Genomic DNA, 19,793 nt, shown 5'->3' with positions numbered 1-19,793 from the left:
TGGGTAGCGCAGGGGGAGGGGGCGGCGGCGGAGGCGGCCGGGCGGCGGGCGCTCGGCTCGGCTCGCTGGTCTCGCCGCGGTCCGGCGTTCGAGCAGCGGCGGCACGCCCGCCCCTCTTCCCCGGGCCCGAGGGGCGGGTAGGGCTGGGCTGGGCAGGGCCGCCCCGTCCCGTCCCGGCGGGAAGGCCTGGAGGGGCGGGGCCGCCATCGGCCGCCGTGCCCCCGCCGCCATCGGCCGCCGTGCCCCTGCCGCCGGGCGCCACGGGATGTGCCCTCCGTTTGTCCGCCCCCGCCCCACGTGTTTGTGCTGTAGTAAAGTCCTTCCTCTCCCGCCGATCCCCCCGTGAAGGATCTGTTTTCATGCTGGTTTACAAACATCTCCCTCTACCCTTGAAGAGCTGTCTCCTACCGTGTTAGTTATTGCAAACAGCTCCTGTTTTGCTGCGTAAAGTAAGCAAGCTGACAAAAACCCAAGTGAAGTCAGTGTTAAGAAAGACGCCATGTTAAACTATTAATAAATAGTTGGCTTTGTGTGCTTTCGGTTTATCGGTATCTCAAGGGATCTGATTAACACAGCCCATCACCCCCAAATATTCCACATTCCTAAGGCACTATATAAACAATAAGGTGTTGTCACTTGACTATCACAAGCGTTGCACGTATCTTCAAACAGTATCAAGAAGAGGAAGCATCACGCTGTCTTAAGTACTGAGCCTTGGATAAAGTTTTTTCTATGGTCATATTTATGTATCTTCACCACCCAGTTTTAGACTTATTTTGAGTAGTTCATAACTACTGTGTAGTTGCAGCTGAAAGTTAAAGGGATGATAGTTTTCTTTCCTTGTATATTACTTAATTTTAGAGCCTTAACATTTCTGAGGAAGTAATGAATGTCATCTACTCCTAACTAACAAAAAGATTTTTAGAAGGTTATCATTGTTATTGATGTTGATCCCATGCTGATGTAAGTCATATTACAAATACACATTATTTGTTTCATCACTTCCCAACAGTTAGTAGTTTATTCTACATATGTTTTCTTCCTTATTTTATAAGACAGGGATTGTCCATCTCTCCACCTTTCTTTTTCTCACTTCCACTTTCTCCCCTCTGTGTTCTTAAAGTACTTTGACAGCTTAAACCACTTCTGTGTTGGATCAATTATTTTGTGTGTAAACTAAAATACTAATTAAGGGGCTTTCTTCTTTTTCTTCCCCAATCCCTGAAAATCAAGAGTGGAGTTTGATTTCTGTAAAAGGTCTGGCTTATAATGTTTATTGACTTCTATGGTCATAATTAGCATTATATATTCTGAAAAATGCTCTTCCATTTGGACCACTTTGCATTTTCCTTTACTGTGACTGTTATATTTTGTTCTCTCTTTTCCCATATTCTGCTTTGTCTTTTTTTGAACCACTTGTTCCTGGTCTACATTATGAAGGTTTTGTACTTAACCCTTTCCATGTTCTTATGTTGTTGTTAGTGCAACAATTAGTGTTACTGCTAAGGGACTCCTTTAATTGATGCTTCAGTGGCAGAGGATACAGAAATTCACACATTTTTCCATGCAATTTTTCAGATTACCTGCAGACAGAAAGGTAAAATGGGTTATTTCAGATTGTTTGTAATCTTGAAGAGCAAAGAGTATGTACCATATAGATGTGAGATTGTATGTAGTCTTTGGGTTGGATCTGTCCCATATAATAGGCCCTGTGACAAACTACTTTTAAGTAGATGGACATAATATTTCTTTTGGCGCTTCAGACTTTTTTCCTGGTCATGAACTCAGTTGTTATTCGGTTTAAATGATTTTTATAATTCTCATCCCATATAGAGCTTGTCTTGAACAGTTTGTTTCTGTTATAAGAACAGTTCCATGCCAGGAACTAGGCATGTTATTGTAGGGTACCGTGGTTTCAGGGGTATAAGCCGATGAACGCATTGTATGGGCTTTTTAAAAATTTCTGTCACTTCAAGTTCTACTTAAAATTGGAGTTGGAAAGAATGAGAGGGAAAAGAATAACATACTCACTCTCTTTTGTTCCCATCTCCCACAAGTCCTGTTGGCCTGTCAGCTGCCTGCATATCTGAACCCTGCACAGTCACCCTACACACTCATTTCATCTTCTGCTCTCTGCAGTTTTGCTCGTGTAAGTCGTGTACAGAAATAAAGCTAGGATTTTGTTGTTAGAATTCTTTGGAAGATACGCAGATGATAGAATTGTGATGGAAAAATCTTTTCCCAGCATTTCTGAAAGATAGTGTTTAAAAGGAAAATAATCAATCAATATTAGTCTGCTGGCTGTGAAGTTCCAAACTTTTGTTATAAGGCACATTTTGTTTAATATTAAGAACCTAGGAGTCTTCCATGTTCAGAATTAGAAGTTTGGAATGCTGAAAAACATGATGAAAACTGGAGTAACTTCTAAGAAAGTTAAAAAAACCCACTGCCTCTGTAAATGTTTATAAAATAGATTTCTCTACAACTTTTGCCCAAAAAACTTGACTTTTTTTTTTTCTGAAGTGGAGGAATCTTTGTCATAGTCACCTAACTGTTCCTACCAATCAGTTCATGCGTTGTACAAAATAAGGACAACAATAGAAAAAGAAGGCAAGCTCTGAATCTTTCTCACTTCAACCATCTGGTAGTCAATGTAGTGATACTAGATTTTTTTAAGTTGGCAAAATAAATTTCATTTTTGTAATGCTTCAGACTTCAACTTTCAGTATAATATTTTGGTAACTTGATCTTAACATTTTGTTAAATTTTCTGTGCTTTTGAGTCCCTTGAATTTCTTTGTTCTGAGTGATATTATAGGGTTGTTTGAGGCATGTTATTTAATGCCACAATAATTTAATTGGAAATAAGTCAATAGCAATCTTCCATATTCTCTGGAGGTACAGTTGTCCTGGTTTCAGCTGAGAAAGCGCTAATTTTTTCTTCATAGTAGCTAGGATAGTGCTGTGTTTTGGATTCAGTATGGGATTTGATACGAGAAGAATGTTGATCATACACTGATGTTTTTAGTTGTTGCTAAGAAGTCAAGCACTTTTCAACTTCCCATGTCCTGCCAGTGCGCAGGTACACAAGAAGCTGGGAGGGAGCACAGCCAGAGCAACGGACCCAAACTGGCCGATGGAATATTCCAGTATCATACAACGTCATGTTCAGTATATAGATAAGGGTTGATCGGGAAGCTCGCTCTCTCTTCCAGGATTGTGGTTTCAGGATTCTCTCTCTTCTGGGATCACTAGCTCGGAATGGGCTGGGCATCGGTCAGCGCGTGGTGAGCGATAGCATTGTGCATTACTCATTTGTATTTTTATTATTATTATTATAATATTTTTATTTTATTTCAATTATTGTTTTTATCTCAATCTACGAGTCTCCTTAACCCTCCAACTGTCCCCCATTCCCCGGGGGTGGGGGAGGGTGAGTGAGCGGCTGCGTGGTGTTTGGCTGCCATCCGGGTTTAAACCACCACAACAGTGTAAGTTAGCTGGCTTTCACACAATCATGTGGAATGGCCATAAGCACATTCTTTGACTCTTTCCTCCAAGAAGAGCAAAACTTTAGGCTGGTTGTTGTCTCCTGTGCCAGATGTGCCCCAGAACTGATGTGTTTGTGCTACTTAAATTCTCTTAGAGTGGAACCTACTACAGTGACTTCATTATTTCTGCTTTAGTACAGTACTGTCTCTGTTAAGGTTTTGTAAACTTTGTGTCAGGGTGTCTATAGAGCTTAACTGAAGGTATCTTCATTTTCTGTGAAATAATTTGGTGTATAATACAAATCCTGCAGTAGGATGGCCTTAATGTTGTGGAAACTTGGAATTTCCAGTTCCATTGTAGATGAGCACTTGTGCCCTCTGCTTGAAGGGAGGAAAAGTTAGTGCTTTTCATGTGGATATACCCCACCAAAAGAAAGTATCAAAAATACTACTAAAATGTGCTGTGTTCATCGTAAAAACAAATGCCTACAGTCTATGACAAAGTACGTTTTTAGATTGGATCACTAAATGTGTCTCTTATAAACAGGAGAGCCTAAGGATACTTCTGAACCTCATGAAATCACATTTTGTATCACTGGAGCTCAGCTTCTGCCTGCAGGTGATTTGGAAACATGAATCGGTTCACTGATAGGTCAGTGGCAAGTTGTTCAGTGGTGACTCAGGAGGAGGAAGAAGAAATTTTAGAAATTCAGTTGCAAATATAATGGAAGGTTTTATATTGACTTAAAGATGGTAGGTAAAGTGCCCAGTTTTACTAAAGGAAGAGTTACGAAGCTTTCATAATTTGCTGTAAAACCTAGCCACCAGACAGTTGTCATTCAAGAGGGATGATGGATTGATTGATGTTGATTTTTTTCTTTGGAAAAGGAGTGAAACCTTGAAAAAAATCAAGAGCTTGATTACACAGGTTGTCAACTTTAGTGCTATTTAGGCAGTTTATTTGTAAGTCTGAAAGTTGCACGGTTGTAGAAATGTCGTGTCTTGGGTCCAACTGCAGGTCTTACTAGGTTCATCTGTAGAAGCCTTGTTGGGTAAATACATCTGTCATGTGAAGTAAAACAAAAAAAATAGGCGATAAATTCAGTACTGACAGTGGGGCAAACTGAGATGACTTTTATCTTGTAAAATAAAAAATGTATGTTTCAGATGGGCTACAACGCTTAAAACCTGTAGCAAACCTGATTGGGAATATCTGGGAGACTTGAAGGGACATGCTTTAGTTCTTAAGAGTTTGTAATGAGTGATGTCTCGTTGAGAATCTGTGATAAAGTCCAGGAAGCAGAAGGCAAATGAAGCAAAAGAGAAGGCAGTTTTAGACTTAAAGGAGGGTGATGCTATTGGATGTGGAGCCCTTCTTTCCCTTTAAACAAAGCATTTTAAGCTTTTTAAATACAACTTTGTTTCGTATGTTATATATGCTAGTTGGAGCTTCCTTTCCTGAATTAATATAGTGAGGTATTTGATTTGCCATGATTTTTGACTCATGAAGGTGAAAATACTGTATTTAGATTTTCAAGTGGTTGATTTCAGTCAGTCTTTTTCAGCTTGCGGATTATTTTGCCATTGAAGTTATAGACTTCTTTGTGGCTTTTGGGCCAACCTAACAATGAGATTGTTCGTCTTAGCTTGTTGTGGGTTTTTTTGTTGAGGTTTTTTTAAGCTTCCACTAAAGAAACAGGTTAAAACCAAATAATTTTTCACCTTTTAGTGAAGCATGGTAACTTTCAGCCAAATCCTGATACAGTTGTTTGTATACCATCTCAACAAAAAGAATGTGTAATTTTCCTTGAACAGAGTAAAGGGTCTCTTGGTGACTTTGAACCATTGCTTTCTTATTCCCCTTGTGTGTCTGGAGGAAGATAATTCTGTTTACTTGTCTGAACCAGTTATGCTGTACTTAAGCTCCAGAGTTACTTCACCCACATCATTGAGTGTCTTCAACTGTACTAGGTATCACTTGATTAAGCCCCTGTGGATTTAAAGTCAGTTCTAAACAATGTAAAAGAGTGAATCTGTGTTAATGAAGTCTTAAGCATAAAGTCTCTGAGTTTGGTGAAGTGCAAGATGCATATCTTTTCAGTCAGAGCTTTGGCATTCTGGTGTTTTCTGACTGTGTCTGATTTAATACGTTTAATGTGGAACAAATTCTGTCTAAACACGAGAAGTTTTTTACTGTGAAAATGGTCAAACTCTGGAACAGGTCACCCAGAGAGATTGTGGAGCCTCCATCTGTGGAGGTATTTGGAACCTGACTGGACGTATTTCTGGGTGACCTCCTGTAGATGTCTCTGCTTGTGCTGGGGGTTGCAGTAAGTGATCTCCAGAGGTCCCTTCCAACCTAAATGATTCTGTGATTCTTGGTGTCACTTACCTGACCAACTAATTCTGCTGCTGTATGATAGTTGAAGCTCGTGTAGCATATTGCTGCCACTGGAGTTACAGTCCCTTCTTCCCCAGCTCGGACTGTCATCACCTCAGCTTGCAGAAGCATTCATACCAATGAGCAGTGAGCTGGATTAGGGAAATTATCTACATTCAGTAGAAGAAATGGCTACTTTTTAATATGAATCACCTTCTGTGCATATCTGTCTTTAATTTTGTTTTACTAATGATTGTTTAATTTTGTCTACTTAATACTTGTTCTGCAGTATTTCATTGCAGCTTCAAAAGTGAAAAATGATTGGGACTTAACGTGAAGCAACTGTAAAGATGAATTTAAAAAACTTGTGGGCTTGAACTATTTTAAAAGTTTAAACGTAGAAAGATTTTACACAAATGTTGAATTTAAGGAAGGTGAATACTTAAGATAGGAAAAATTTTGCAGAAACTTATTTGTCAACATTGAGGTAGATGAAAAGCTGGAAAGCACTCCCGTTTCACTGACTTTGAGGAGCCCCTTGAAATTCAGATGAGGGACACTTGGACTAAAAGTTGGTAGGATCCTGTGGAAGAATGAGAAATTCACTTGTTTAAAGGAAATACAGTTTTAAAACTATTCTTTCGTGGGGTCACATCCCCTTTGGGCACATCCCCCTGCTCCGCCATGGTGTCCCCCCCGGGCTGCAGGTGGGTGTCTGCTCCCCCGTGGAGCTCCCTGGGTGCAGGGCACAGCTGCCTCACCACGGGCTGCACCACGGGCTGCAGGGGAACCTCTGCTCCGGCGCCTGGAGCACCTCCTCCCCTCCTTCACTCACCTTGGGCTCTGCAGGGCTGTTTCTCTCACATATTGTCACTCCTCTCTCCCAGCTGCTGTTCCACAGCTGGTTTTCCCCCTTCTTAAATACGTTGTCCCAGAGTTGCTACCACTGTCGCTGATGGGCTCGGCCTTGGCCAGCGGCGGGTCCGTCTTGGAGCCGGCTGGCATTGGCTCTGTCCGACATGGGGAAGCTTCTGGCAGCTTCTCACAGAGCCACCCCTGCAGCCCCCGGCTACCAAAACCTTGCCATGCAAACGCAGTGCAGGTAAGCTCATACAAGGGGCAGCAGTCAACAGCCGGATTGAATGAAGTATGTTGTGTTGAGATTAGGATTTGGCCTGTCCCTTCGTTTTCTTCTTACATATTCTATGGGTTTGTAGAATCACTTAGCCTAAGCAGTGATTTGCCTGATAGGTACTTTTTTTAATCCTAGTAAGGGCCAGGCATTTACCGTTTAAGATTACAGCAGTTGCTCTGAATGTAGGTAAGAAATGATATTCTTACAAGATAGTTTCCCAAGGTCACAAATCAGGTTCATGGCCAAACCAATAATAGTAGGACACCTTTCCTTTCATTCCTGTTTTAATTAGGCTAAACAGTGTCAAAATAACTCTAGACTGATGGTGAAGCCAATTTGCTTAGAACATGTAAGCCTGAAAGCACTAGTAAATAGTGTAGGGACTGTTGCTATATAGTAGAGGGAGACTGCTTGCTTCACTTAGTGCTTTTGAGATGGTTCTAAATTTTTAGGCTCCTATGTTTTTTAAAAAAATACACATTTTATAGGTTGTGATCAATTTAATAGTGGATGGGTCTACTAATATGTTGCAAAGAATAAAGATTTTGCAGTAGAAGGTTTAAAAAAGATTATAGACAATATATTCTCAACTATAAAAGCATGACATAAAATCGCTTTTCTACAAAAACAGGTAAAGCATTGCCCTAAAATAAACTTTCTTTGTGGTGAAGTACAGTAAGTGTAACACCTTCACTTACATTTGACCTGGTATTCCTTAATACAGGCTTATGGTACAAAATGCTGAATAATCAAGAGGAAAAGCAAGTTGAGAAGACTTTTCAGTATTAGTTTGTAGATTTTATTTTTTTGATTGTTGTTTGTCAGCATGAGCATTTTGCTCTGAAAACAATAATTTTAGGCTAGTTAGGATAGTTAGGATAAGAGTTAATAAATGGTAGTAGATAATGTTTCAAGTGTTAGTACAAAGACACATACATACTATTTTTAATTTGTTTTGTATTGAGAACAATAATATAACTCATCTATAGTTCCCATTTCTTTTTTAAAATGGTGTTACCAAAACAAGTTATTTACAAACTAGATGAGCAGAATTCCACATGTGGGTTTTTTGGTTTTATTACCAAAAATGTACTGTTTTGCGGAATTTCTAAATGTACATTAGTTCTTCAGACCATCTGGAATGGATATATAAAATCTCTTTATGTACTTGTACTATCAAGTAATTCTGGAAAACTCTAAATTTTTTTAACTTAATGTGAATAAAATGTCATTAAATCTCCTTTCTAAAGTAGAGCGTGCAATCTGTTAAAACTGAAGCATACCGTTACAGTGTTTTCCAAGTATGCCCTCAATCCATGACAAAAGGGAAGCTGAAGTTTAGGGACTGGCAGTTGTGTAGAAGCTTGAGTCCAGTAATTAGAGGGAAAGATTTTTTAGACTGATTGAGAGAAAAATTTTAAGATACACTTGAGTAAAACAGACTTTGTTACACTCTCATACAAAGTTGCTCAAGTGATTGATGGTATGTATGGAGTCTCAAAAGAAAAGTGTCCTTTACTCATGCAGAAAATCTTTCCATTATGAAGTGCTATTTTGTTTTGAGTACTTCAGAAGATTTAAAGAAATTACAGATTATTTTTTTTTTAATGGATGTTTTATGCTGGTTTATATGTGGTTATTTTCAGTGGTTTAAATAGTCATTTGCATTAATGTGATAATACCCTTTCGCTCATTGCTCAGGAGAGTGCTCACCTGCATGTCCTTCTTATAAAACAGGTGATTTTTTTGTTTATCAATTGCAGTTAAATTAAAAGTCAGAAGTTAATAAATGGATGTGTTCAGAGAAATAGTAGAGATGGTAAAGGTGAGTAGGTTGAGCTTCTGATAAAATACTCAAAAGTTCCTACAGCATGTAAAACAGTGACAGAAAATCTTATTTCTTCATGCTATCAGAAGATAAAGTTTTGAAAGTAATGAGGAGATAAAAAGTGAAAAGGATGGAAGCCTGTATCCTTTAGCTGGGTTAACTTACGAAGGGGGTAGTGTAGTTCAGCAGTTTGAAAACCCGTATCTAGTAGCAGATAAGGTATGATGACTCAGACATACCAGCTGGCACATTTTAGAGGACTGATAGGGTCCAGGAGGGAAGCAGTGACAAACAGCTCCGAGTGGTAACTTCTGGTACAGGGGGATCTGAACAGGTGACTGCCCTTGGCCTTGGCTGGTGTGCTTGCAGCTAGAAAAAGGCACTTGTCTCAGGAAATTGTAGAAGCTTTGGGAGGAGAAACTCTGAAATAAACAATGTAAAATGAGAGGGATTAACATGCAGGTTATGAAGTGATACAGCTTTTCAGCAAAAGCTTAGGATAAAGGTGTTGTCTTTTTACTGTAATGATTGCATACATGAGACTAACAGTTTCTGGTGTCTAAAACTGCCTAGTGAAAATTCCCAGGGTAGTATTTTTTTATAAATTTATTATGAATACTCATACAAACAGATCAAGAAATGATCTGATCCTACGTGGTTGTTTTCTTACAAAATTAATACCTGACACACAGTATATATGCACATGGCTGATTTAATATAAGCTTTGTGTAAGCAGGTAGATCTGTCAGACTCAACGGACCTGTTTGTTTCTAAGGTTGGAGGTGAAATTCTGCTGTTATTTCTAGTCTTTTATATCCTCAAAGGTTACATTCTTGGTAATAAAATAGAGATTTTATTTTACCTGTTCAGCTTCTGACAAAGTAGAATCTTCATTTTTTGTCATCTTCATGTTATAGCAGCATTACCACTCATGACTTTTTTGAATTTTGTAAATAATTTGAAACAGTAAAAGCTATTTAAAATAGGCTTTTTATTACTATTCTTAACAGAGTCCTTAGTGCTTTTTTGTCAGTAAGGCTGCATGTATTATTTAACTCAGGGTTTAACAAAATTGTATGGTTTTTTATTTACTTTGATATTCTGTTGCAGAAACAAATGTTTAATCAGTAACTGAGTTTTTTTTGTAGGTATGCATTAATTGAGATTAAACATAATTTCTTTCAAGCTTGCTAAATTAGAGAGAGATATATAGGTAACTTCAAGTTTTATTTGTATTTTAACAGTGAAAGCAAGCTGAATACATTGGTGCAGAAACTTCATGACTTCTTGGCTCACTCATCGGAAGAATCTGAGGACGCAAACTCTCCTCCAGCAGTATCTAAGAACAAAACCATAGGTAAAAAGACATTTTATGTTTTTATTTTCAATGTATATATGATTCTAAAATCAAATAACTGTTGTTTCACTATATCACACTTCACTGGGGCAATTATGCAAAGTCCTAATGTGATTTAAGTGGTGATATCTTAAATATACAATAGGCCTTTGATACAGTATTTCTTTCAGTTCTGATTCTTTTCTAAATGTGGAAAAAAGCTAATCCTCCTGGTAACTTACCTTCTGTGAAACATGAGATGGCAAACACGCATGTATTTGCTGTACTGGGGCTTCCTTGTTGAGTTTTTCTGAATGTGTAAGTGCAGTATCTTGTTTTTTCTGCTGAAGTAAAGCTTTTGCAGTCCTTGTAGTTGTGGAAGAAGTTCTGGAGATTATCCTTTCATAATTATTATTTAAGAAGATTTCTACATGTAATCTGGTAACATTTGAAAACAAAATAATACTTCTGAAAAACCTTGAGTCCTACACTATGTCAAATTTGGTATTAGAAATTTTTGCTTAAAAGTTAAAAATAGGTAATGACTTTTAAACACTTTGTTTTGATTACAGTCATAAAAACTGAAATTATTTCATAACAGTACCAAATAAAATTTGCTTCCAAATTGAACTAGATCAAATCTGTTTCCTGGTAACTAGGACTGGATACAGCCTTTCAATCTCTACTGTTTAATGATCTAAAAGTTGTGCTGAAGTGATAGAGTACAGGAGAATGAGCATGTTGTCTGTGTTACAGAGTTTATTTTCAAACTCTTGTTGTCCTAAGTAATAAACTTACATGGCTTTTCAGTGTGCAGTTACTATCTTGTAATGTTTTGTCTTGAGAGAAAGTCTGCTGCCATGTGACCAACCTCTTTGTGTGAGCATCAAACTGAACTGTTAATGTAGGAAGAAGAAATTATTTATGTGATAATTCAGCACTAAACTGATGTGGGTGCATCTCAACGTGAAATTTTGCTGAGGAGCATACTGGGAAAAAGGAATTTTTTCCTTTTATCCTGTGTAGTTATGAAGTAGAATTTGGCTCCTTGCCTTAAAATACAGATGAAAGGGGTACACTTACTAATTAATAGCAGACGTGTTTCAGTGTTGTTTTTGAGATCTCTGATTTTATTTCTTAAAAAAAAGAACATATTAAAGTTGAAAAGTCAAGAATTAAACACTTAAATATTAGGAAATGCCAGAATTAGCTGTGCAAATGTACTTCCCCTCCCAACTTTCTGTGCATAATGATAATGTCTTTAGCAACCCTGCCGCCTTTTTTTTTTTTTTTTTCCTTCTAATCCTCAGGATGCTCATTTAGTGTACAAGTGATAGACACAATTGGGGCCAAATCAGGTTTATATAGTAATGGATCTCGTGCCAGCATTTGGAGGATATGTGAACTACTAGGTAGAGTGTTGTGAGGAGGGAGATGATGATGAAGACAGCTCAGTGTGGCTTGAGAGTTGCAACATGTCCCTGCCATGCACACAGGCCAATTAAAACACGAAGCAGTTGTTCACTGAGCACTTCCATCTTGTGTACTGCTGTGGAGCTGGACTGTACCATTACGCTTATGAGCTAGGAAAATAAGTAATGTGAAATTACACTCGTAACTTTTGTTCTGGCTTTTCTTAATTTTTGAGTACTTGATTTTACAGCCTTAATAATATTGCTTTATCCTCTCTGCATTTGAACTGGATGTCTCCCTCCTCTACATTGTGTGGGTGCCAGCAGGAGAATTCCTGAGAGCACAGGGGAGGTTGACTTCCTGCTCTTGTTTCAAGTGACCAGCCCCTGCCCTGGAGCAGCAGTCACAGGGGAAATCCTGTGCTCTCACAGCCCTGAAGCGGATGGCGTGTGTGCAGCTGGGTCAGCACTAGGAGCCGCGAGGGGGTGCAGCGACCTCCATCACACCATGGGGAGGGCGCGTGTATAGCCCAGTCACACATAGAAACTGACAATGGAGCATGTTTAGTTGCTTTTGGGAATAGCACGTGTGGTCTGGTTAACAGCCTGAATGTGGAATCTACAGAGATAGTAGCTGCCAGAATCAAAGAAATCTCTACTGAGCATGTTCAAACTGGTATTTTCCATTGATTTATCACTTGGGCAAAATTGGTTAAGAGTAGAAGGTGGGCAGTGTCTAGTGTCCACAAGAAATGTCACCCTCCTTCCAAATTTCAAGTTCTTTCCTCAGAACAGGTGAATGCTGGTAATACTTCACAGAAGAAATTTCAGGTACTTAAAAGCACCAAAACCTTTCAACTGTTTCCATTTTTTATTCCCCCCTACCTTAGCTTCATATGCAGAAATGACTGGATAATTTTGCCGAAACAATTCAGCCTAGGTCAAATACTCAGCATTACATTTTCTAAATGAAAGTGATTTAATTTTTTCAAAGTGTAAAAGAAAACTGTTTGGTGTTCCCCAAACTGAAGTTTAAGGATGTAGTAAGTTGCAGTGCTAGCGGTCTTAAATTAAAATCACAGATGGTCATGATCTGTATCCTACAATTATTCTACTACTTTATTTGCATGTTTCTCAGTAGTGCATCTATTAAAATACTGATATTACTAAGCCTTTTGAGCAACTTCATACAAGTATCATTGAATCACTGGGCTTGAAACTTCCCTTCCATTATCTGGACTGGTGGATGGAACAGATACTAACAGGTTGCATGTCTTTAGGTTTTATATTCCACAGTTCCCAAGATCGTTAAATGGGAATTCTCTATCATACCCTGTCTCAAATGGGATTTTTTGTCTCTGGTTCCATGATCCCAGATTTAACGTCAAGATGTGTAAGAGAAAATACTTCAAGTAACTTCTCAGGGATTAAAAAAATACACTAACTATATTACTTCTGCATATACAGTTGTCTGTTCATTTCTTCAGTATTTCTTCACCAATGGGAAGGCTGTCTTTCAGCCTATCAGCAGCTTAACTGAAAGTAATTTCTAAATTATTTCTATAAAATTTATGCCATACAGTGGACTCTTGTTTTGTTGTGCAACAGTTTGTCTCTGAAAGTCAGGCAGTCATCTTTATTCATGCTGGTGAAATGTAATGCTATGATGTACAGCGGGAAGAACTTTTAATATTTCTTGTACTTCAGTGGATTGCTTTAATTTCTCTCCACAGGTAAAAGTAGAGAACCTAAAAGTAGTCCAACATCAATGGAGAACAATAGAGAAGAGGTAAGAATAAAAATGCTTTTGAATTCTAGTTGCATGACTAGTGCAGAATGGCTAGTATAGGAAATGCTGAGTTCACTTTGTTGCTTTTACAGTAAATACTTAAAGAATATTGTCAGAACCATGGCAGTAAACATCATATCTGCTGGATGGAAACATTAGCTGTAAAATATTTTAAAATAAATTTAAATTCTAAGTTTTGAATGATACTTTGATTTATGCGTATGCAAGCAACCCTGTTTCTCTGCACTGCACCCCCCCACCCCCCCCCCTTATTTCTAAATTGTTGAAATACAGAAATTTACTTGGACAACTTCATTGTCTTTCTCATGCACAATATTTCCTGGGGAAAATGTCTCTAACGCAGTTTAGAGAATTAGGTTTTCCCTACCTGAGATATGCAATTGCATTTTTAAGAAACGCAAAGTGTTGTTAATTGATTCAGACTGAGTATATTGCAAAGTGAGTTTTTCTTTTTAAAGACATTCAGTTAATACTCTTTTATCCTTATTCTGTTCTTTGGCTTATGTGTAAACAGGCTCTTACTTATTTTTGGTTTAAAAGAATTGCTTCTCTGCCTTGTATTTGCACTTCCACCCTGTTAGTCAGATAGCAGTAGGTACTTAGTTGTCCTTTTAGGCAAACATGCTTCCTTTTTTAAAAAAGAAAAAAAGGTGGAGATACAGGATCTTTATTAAACATGAGCAAATTTCTTCTATATGGTGTGTTATATACATTAAAGACATTTTTCATGTGGTATGTCTTACATAAAATAATATATATACTCTCCTGTTGGAAACATTCTGGTTGACAATACATTGGTATGTAGAGAAAGCACAAGTGCCAGTGTCCTTAGTTTGCCTTTATTGCAGTAAATTCAGGTATTTATTTGATACTGCTCAAACCTGGTTATGATAAGTGGCACAAACCTCTGAAAAATCAGTTTTCCTGTGAAGGCAGCCGGCCCTTTCTGGTATGTGAGCCAGATAACAAGTGTCTGCGTTCTGCTGGCAATTCTTGGGTGCATACTAGCAATAGCTCCCTAGTGCCAACCTTCAAGAACCCTCTGTATGTGTATGGCAGAAAAGATGATAGTTTCTTCGCATAGCGTGAAAAACATTGATAGACCTTCATAACCTACCTCAGCACTAAGTGCTGTGAGGAATCCCGGTGAGTTGTAAAAAAGTGAAAATGCACAGCGGTGTGGAGGCAGGTGTGCATGTGTGAGTTAGGTCATTCTTCCATGTGCTAATCACAGAAGTTAACATTGCACATGATGAACACAGAGCAGGAGGCTTAGGACCAACCAGTGATCATGAGCCATTCTCAGTCCCTTCTCCAGAAGGCTGAGAGAACTTTTCAGCAGGTAGTGCAAGCTGAGAATTGCAAAGAGAGAATTTCCTCCATTTTATGAAGAGTCGGTGCTTGAGATACATGCAGTGTTTCTCTCTGAATGTCTCAACTTAAAACAGTTCCCTCTCTTGATTTCTTTTAAGATATATGCACAGGGAGGTTAGTAAGCATTAGTGACTTCATTAGAGTTTGGTGACACCTATTCCTAAATCTGTTTTTAGAAGAATAATGACTTCTTGGAGTCTTAGTTTAACTGAACTGGCATGACTATTGAAATTGTACGTCACTTTTGTTAATGCTTTTCCTGCTTTTTTTTTGTGGCGGGGGGGGGGACGGGACGGTAAGAGCACTGGTGACTTCTGAGATGTATTGTAGTTAATGTAAGAATCTGTTTTTGTTGACAGGTCACGTGGTTGCAACTGTGTTGACTTTTTAATTTTTTTTTCTTGTTTTTAGGGCAGTAGTTCTTCAGAAAGAACCAAATCTTTAGGATCATCACGTTCAAAAAGGTTGGTTTGGAAAATAAAAACGAAAAGGTTACTTTTGGCATGTGAAACTAGAAAAGTCCATACACTATGCCACATACTTTAGTATACACAAGTATAATATAAATCCATTCGGTTAGCAGAGTGTTGGTAAAACAAATGCCTCATCGTACACGTAAAATTCAAATGGTCTTTCAGGGTCAGAGTTTAAGATCGTAAAGCTTGATTTTTATTAACAAAGACAAGAAGATTATCCTGTATCTTCAGGACAAAGGTGTTTATACAATTACTCCTTTGCTCTTGCTGTTTCTACGTGCAGGATTCTTCCAAAAATGTGAATTGGGTCATATTGGCGGAAGGCTTTATGTACCTTACTGTTGGGAGACTGTAGAATCAAAATGTGCTGTTAAGTTGTCCTGTGCAGAAGCTGCCATTTGCTGCATCTCTGCTTAATCTTTTTTTGCTCTTTCATTTAAAAGAAGTGTGGAGTTAACCATTTACCACCCAGTTTGAACCTACAGGAGACAAATTGTGACCTAAGTAACAGCAGACTTAATCTAGTAAAATTCCTTCTTATCTTTTGTTCTCACATGATGTTCATTCAAGTTATGTCCTTCATGATTTTTTTAAAATCCTAGTATACTGTATAGGTAGGTGAGCTCTTCTAAATGCACGATTTCAACAGCTGCCTTCTTACTGCTCTTTAAAAAGTATGTATCTCTTCTCACTTTCCTTTTAATTCAAGTTTATTATGTCCACTGGAATTAAACAATATTCTTCATTCTCCCTTTTCTGTTTGTCTTGATTCTGTGTGGTTTTATATTTGGCTTTAATTTCTCCCTCATCTTCTGAATCCAGTGTCCTGCTGAACTCTTTTTCATTTCTATAATTTTTACAGTCGTTTTTTGCTTCATGTCTATCACTAAAGGTATTTTAACTCATACATTTATCATACTGTGCCTGATACTGACAAAACCAGTATCCTGCAGTAGTTCATATCTTAACCTCAGACTACTGAAAATTGTGCTCAACATTTTTTTTCTTTTTTTTTCCCTGCTCTGACATTGTAAATTCATTCATTTTAATGGATTCAGTTCTAAATTATGTTTATGTGAAACTCTGGCAACTGGTCCTTGTATTAACAGTCAGCTTTTTAATTTTTTTCTGCATTTCTTTTATTTCCTTGCAAGCATCTTTTCTGCCAAGCTGCTTTTTGTCATTTGCTAATATCTGTGTGTTCTCTTTGCGCTGACTGTTAAACTTGGGAATGATGTATAAAATTTCTGAGCAGACTTTCACTTGTGTTTCATTTAGGCTCTTTTCCTAGAAGTGTGACTTGCCAGCATACCTTCTTAAAAACACATCAAACCTCAATTTTACAAAAAAAAAATAAAACAAGCCTGTGAAAAATATTTTATATCTTATTTCACACAGGAGGGGAGAATTCCTGTTTCTAACAAGAAAATAAGCCTACAACTTACTGTAATAACTCAGAGCATCCTGTCTCATAATGTCTTTAATGAATTCAGGGAGAACATAGGTTTCCCCAGTTAGTATGGTGTTTCGTTTGCAAAGCGCCAGACTTACCTGTATTGCAATATGTAATATTTGTCATGGTCTGGGTTTTTTTCTGTCTATGCAGGAAACCTACAGTTGTAACAAAATATGTTGGATCAGATGATGAACAAATCTTAGATGAGACTGTAAATGAAGATATTTCAAATGAAAACTCGGAAAACGATGTTGATATGCAAAGCTTGCCTAAAGGTAGTTCATGTCTGTATGTCTTTCTGAATTCAGCAAATTAGCCAAGATTATGATGTGGTATAAATAATTAACTAGAATGCACATGTTTTAGTAAAATGCCTGTCTTAGGTCCTGGCTTTTATATAAAAACATACGTTAGTGCACACCACTCCCCCCACACCCCGTTCATGTGCATTTAAAAGAGAAAGCCAAGCACCTTTGGTTTTGAACCCAGCATACTTTAATCAGTGGGTACACCAGCATGTGCTGGTGGCTAATTTCAAATGTCTACTGACATCTGTATAAAACCAACATGAAACGGGAAATAATTTACTCTTTTGTAGAAGTCTTAAACTCTGTCACTTGCAAGTCTTACTTATTTTAGTGTTCCATCTTTGAGATTATTAATAATTAGATCAACAAAAGCAAAACTAAATCTGGGGGGGAAATGTCATTACTGGATCTATTTTTAAGCCCCCTTTTAAAACAGTTAATACTATAAGCCTACATCCCGCTGCTCTTAACTATAATGTGAGTTTGATTAATCTCTTCCGTTTCTTACCTATGAAAGCTATAGGAAAAATTGGAGGGGCCGCTACTGTTTACTGCAAGAGTAGCAGTATGTAAAACAGTCACTTTAAAATTATTTTTTCAGAATATTAGATTATTTCCGGTGTCCTTGCAACAAAAGTGTTAAAATTGAGCTCTTAAGTAGGAAAGATAGTTTTTCATGCACATAACTTTGATTAGTACTCTTCTCTGTTTAAATAAGAAAAGAATTTCCGAATTTTGTTGAACACAAAACAGGTTTTATTTTATTGCTCTTTCACTTATTTCATGCTCAAATAAATTAAGATGAGGGAAACTGGATAGAAGGGAGGAAAAGAGAGAGGAAAGAGTAGTTACTCTAAAGCTTTTGATAGATTTAAGTGACGTAATCAAAGTCCTTTATTTGTAGCATTGCACTGCAAATTCCTGTACTACACACACCCAGCAGTATGACAGTCCTGTTCTGCACGTACCACATCAGGGCAGAGAGCAGAATTTGCTCTTCATAGCCCATTCAGTCTTTGACTTTTGTCCTACAACTGCAAAACAGACATAATTTGAAGTGTGTGGTGGGTTTTTTGTGTTCTGTTTTTTTTTTTTTTCTGTGAACATCTGTGCATTCAAAACTTTGAGTTTTAGTCAACAGATTGCACTTTTTTTTTTTTTTGAGATACTGTGTTGGGTTTTATTTAAACAGGACTTTTGCACTTCATTTGAATGTGTAATGGTTTCCAATTTCTAAATAAAATTATTCTAGGTACAGTGGTTGTACAGCCTGAGCCAGTGCTGAATGAAGACAAAGATGATTTTAAAGGGCCTGAATTTAGAAGCAGAAATACCGTTAAAATGAAACCCGAAGCTCCCAAAAAGCGTGGAGGTAAATACAATTTAAAACATTTATTAAAACGGGTTTAAATTGTTGCTTATGACCACATTTGGTACATCTAAAAATCGTTCATATTTCTAATAAATTATCCTAAAAATACCTCCACTCTTCTGGCTTTTTGCTCATTAAGGATTCTAGCTGGCTGAAATTAGCCTCCATTGCTGCCCCTACAATGCAGCAGTGAAAGCTAAGATTAGTTCTCATTAAACTTCTTATTTTCAGTGGCTATAGGATGCATCATTAGGTACTCCATATGGACCCTTCTTACTTTGTATTCAGAACGGTTGGTTGGTTGCAATCAGGTATTACAGGTATTCCTTTTTTTAAGGAATTATATTGGAACACCACTGATACGGGTACATTCACTGACTCACCAAGAAAGCAACTGTATTTGAGCAGGGACATGTATAGGCATACTATCAATCAGTGAGCTAACAAGAAACCTAAAACCTCTAACAATTCAAAGACAGTTTTGTTTTGTTTTTAAATTGTGGGAAATTCCCTACCAGTGGGAACCTTCTAAGGGTTATCTTTGGAAAGCTGCCATGCCAGCTGGTTTTCCATAGCTGCTGCTAAAACTGGGAAAAAGGTAGATTATAGTGGTAACAGAAATTAATCTGTCATTTTTTTTCCAAAAAGTGAAGGATAGGGAGGATTATGTATAAAGTAGCCAGTAAGAAGGCAGATATTTTTGTTAATGCTACTAGCAGTGTCTTAGTTCACACACCTACAGCAGTACCCAGGATATTCAGACAAATAACTCTTGTACACACTATTCATTCTTTCCATTGTATCATTTGAGATACTTGCTCTCTTTTAAAGTCTTACTATAATTTAATAAGTGCTATTTCTCCATCTGTGGTTGAAGAGGAGTAAAATGTGACTGTGTGGAAATGTGCTTGTGCATGCATATGGGTTTATGCGTGATTTTGATGACATTTTGAGCATTGACGTTTTCTCTAAATTATTAATCTTTGAAAGTCAGTTCCATTCTATTCACGCAAGATGTCCTGTTCAGCATGTGGGAATACTTCTTCCATTTGTGTTTATAACAATTTTACAAGAGGGCCAACAGAAATCTTCAGGGCTATAGTGTTAAAAAGATAGGACTCTTCTGCCTGAGCTTTGTGGCCTGTGTCTGCATCCCCAGGACAATTCGTATGACCTGCCCTTCCAGTTGTTTTTTTTTTTCCAGCTTTCCTTTGTGTATCTGGACATGTTGCTCATGTACTGGTGCCTGACATAAGATGATAATTTTGGAAGGGACATCAAGAGTTTAAGTCATATCTTTATCCAGGGGAAGCTCAGCTATATCTGTGTCACTACTGATAATCTTTGACTTGATTTTAAAGTTAGCCAGTACATGTGTTAAGCTCCTGTCAGCTTTTGGGAGGAGGCAGTACCTAT

At 37.7% G+C, this 19,793-nt stretch overlaps 1 protein-coding gene across 8 annotated transcripts in view; it reads left to right on the top strand.

The window, feature by feature from the left end:
* ATRX (ATRX chromatin remodeler) overlaps positions 1–19,793 on the top strand; it is a 94,830-nt gene that overhangs the window by 6,742 nt on the left and 68,295 nt on the right. For 3 of the 8 annotated variants that reach the window (XM_074882514.1, XM_074882512.1, XM_074882520.1), the window contains exons 1-6: positions 7,730–7,787; positions 10,078–10,190; positions 13,315–13,370; positions 15,177–15,229; positions 16,848–16,972; positions 18,258–18,377. In XM_074882514.1, coding sequence (XP_074738615.1) covers positions 7,744–7,787; positions 10,078–10,190; positions 13,315–13,370; positions 15,177–15,229; positions 16,848–16,972; positions 18,258–18,377 — 511 coding nt within the window. In that variant the 5' untranslated portion in view covers positions 7,730–7,743. Of the gene's footprint in view, positions 1–2,067; positions 2,150–3,245; positions 3,287–7,729; positions 7,788–10,077; positions 10,191–13,314; positions 13,371–15,176; positions 15,230–16,847; positions 16,973–18,257; positions 18,378–19,793 lie in introns of those variants that run through there. The other 5 variants (XM_074882519.1, XM_074882516.1, XM_074882518.1 and 2 more) reach the window with 4 other exon arrangements.

Source organism: Strix uralensis, chromosome 13 (genome assembly GCF_047716275.1).
Source record: "Strix uralensis isolate ZFMK-TIS-50842 chromosome 13, bStrUra1, whole genome shotgun sequence".
Lineage (NCBI taxonomy): Eukaryota > Metazoa > Chordata > Aves > Strigiformes > Strigidae > Strix > Strix uralensis.
This window is presented reverse-complemented; position numbering and strand designations above follow the sequence as displayed.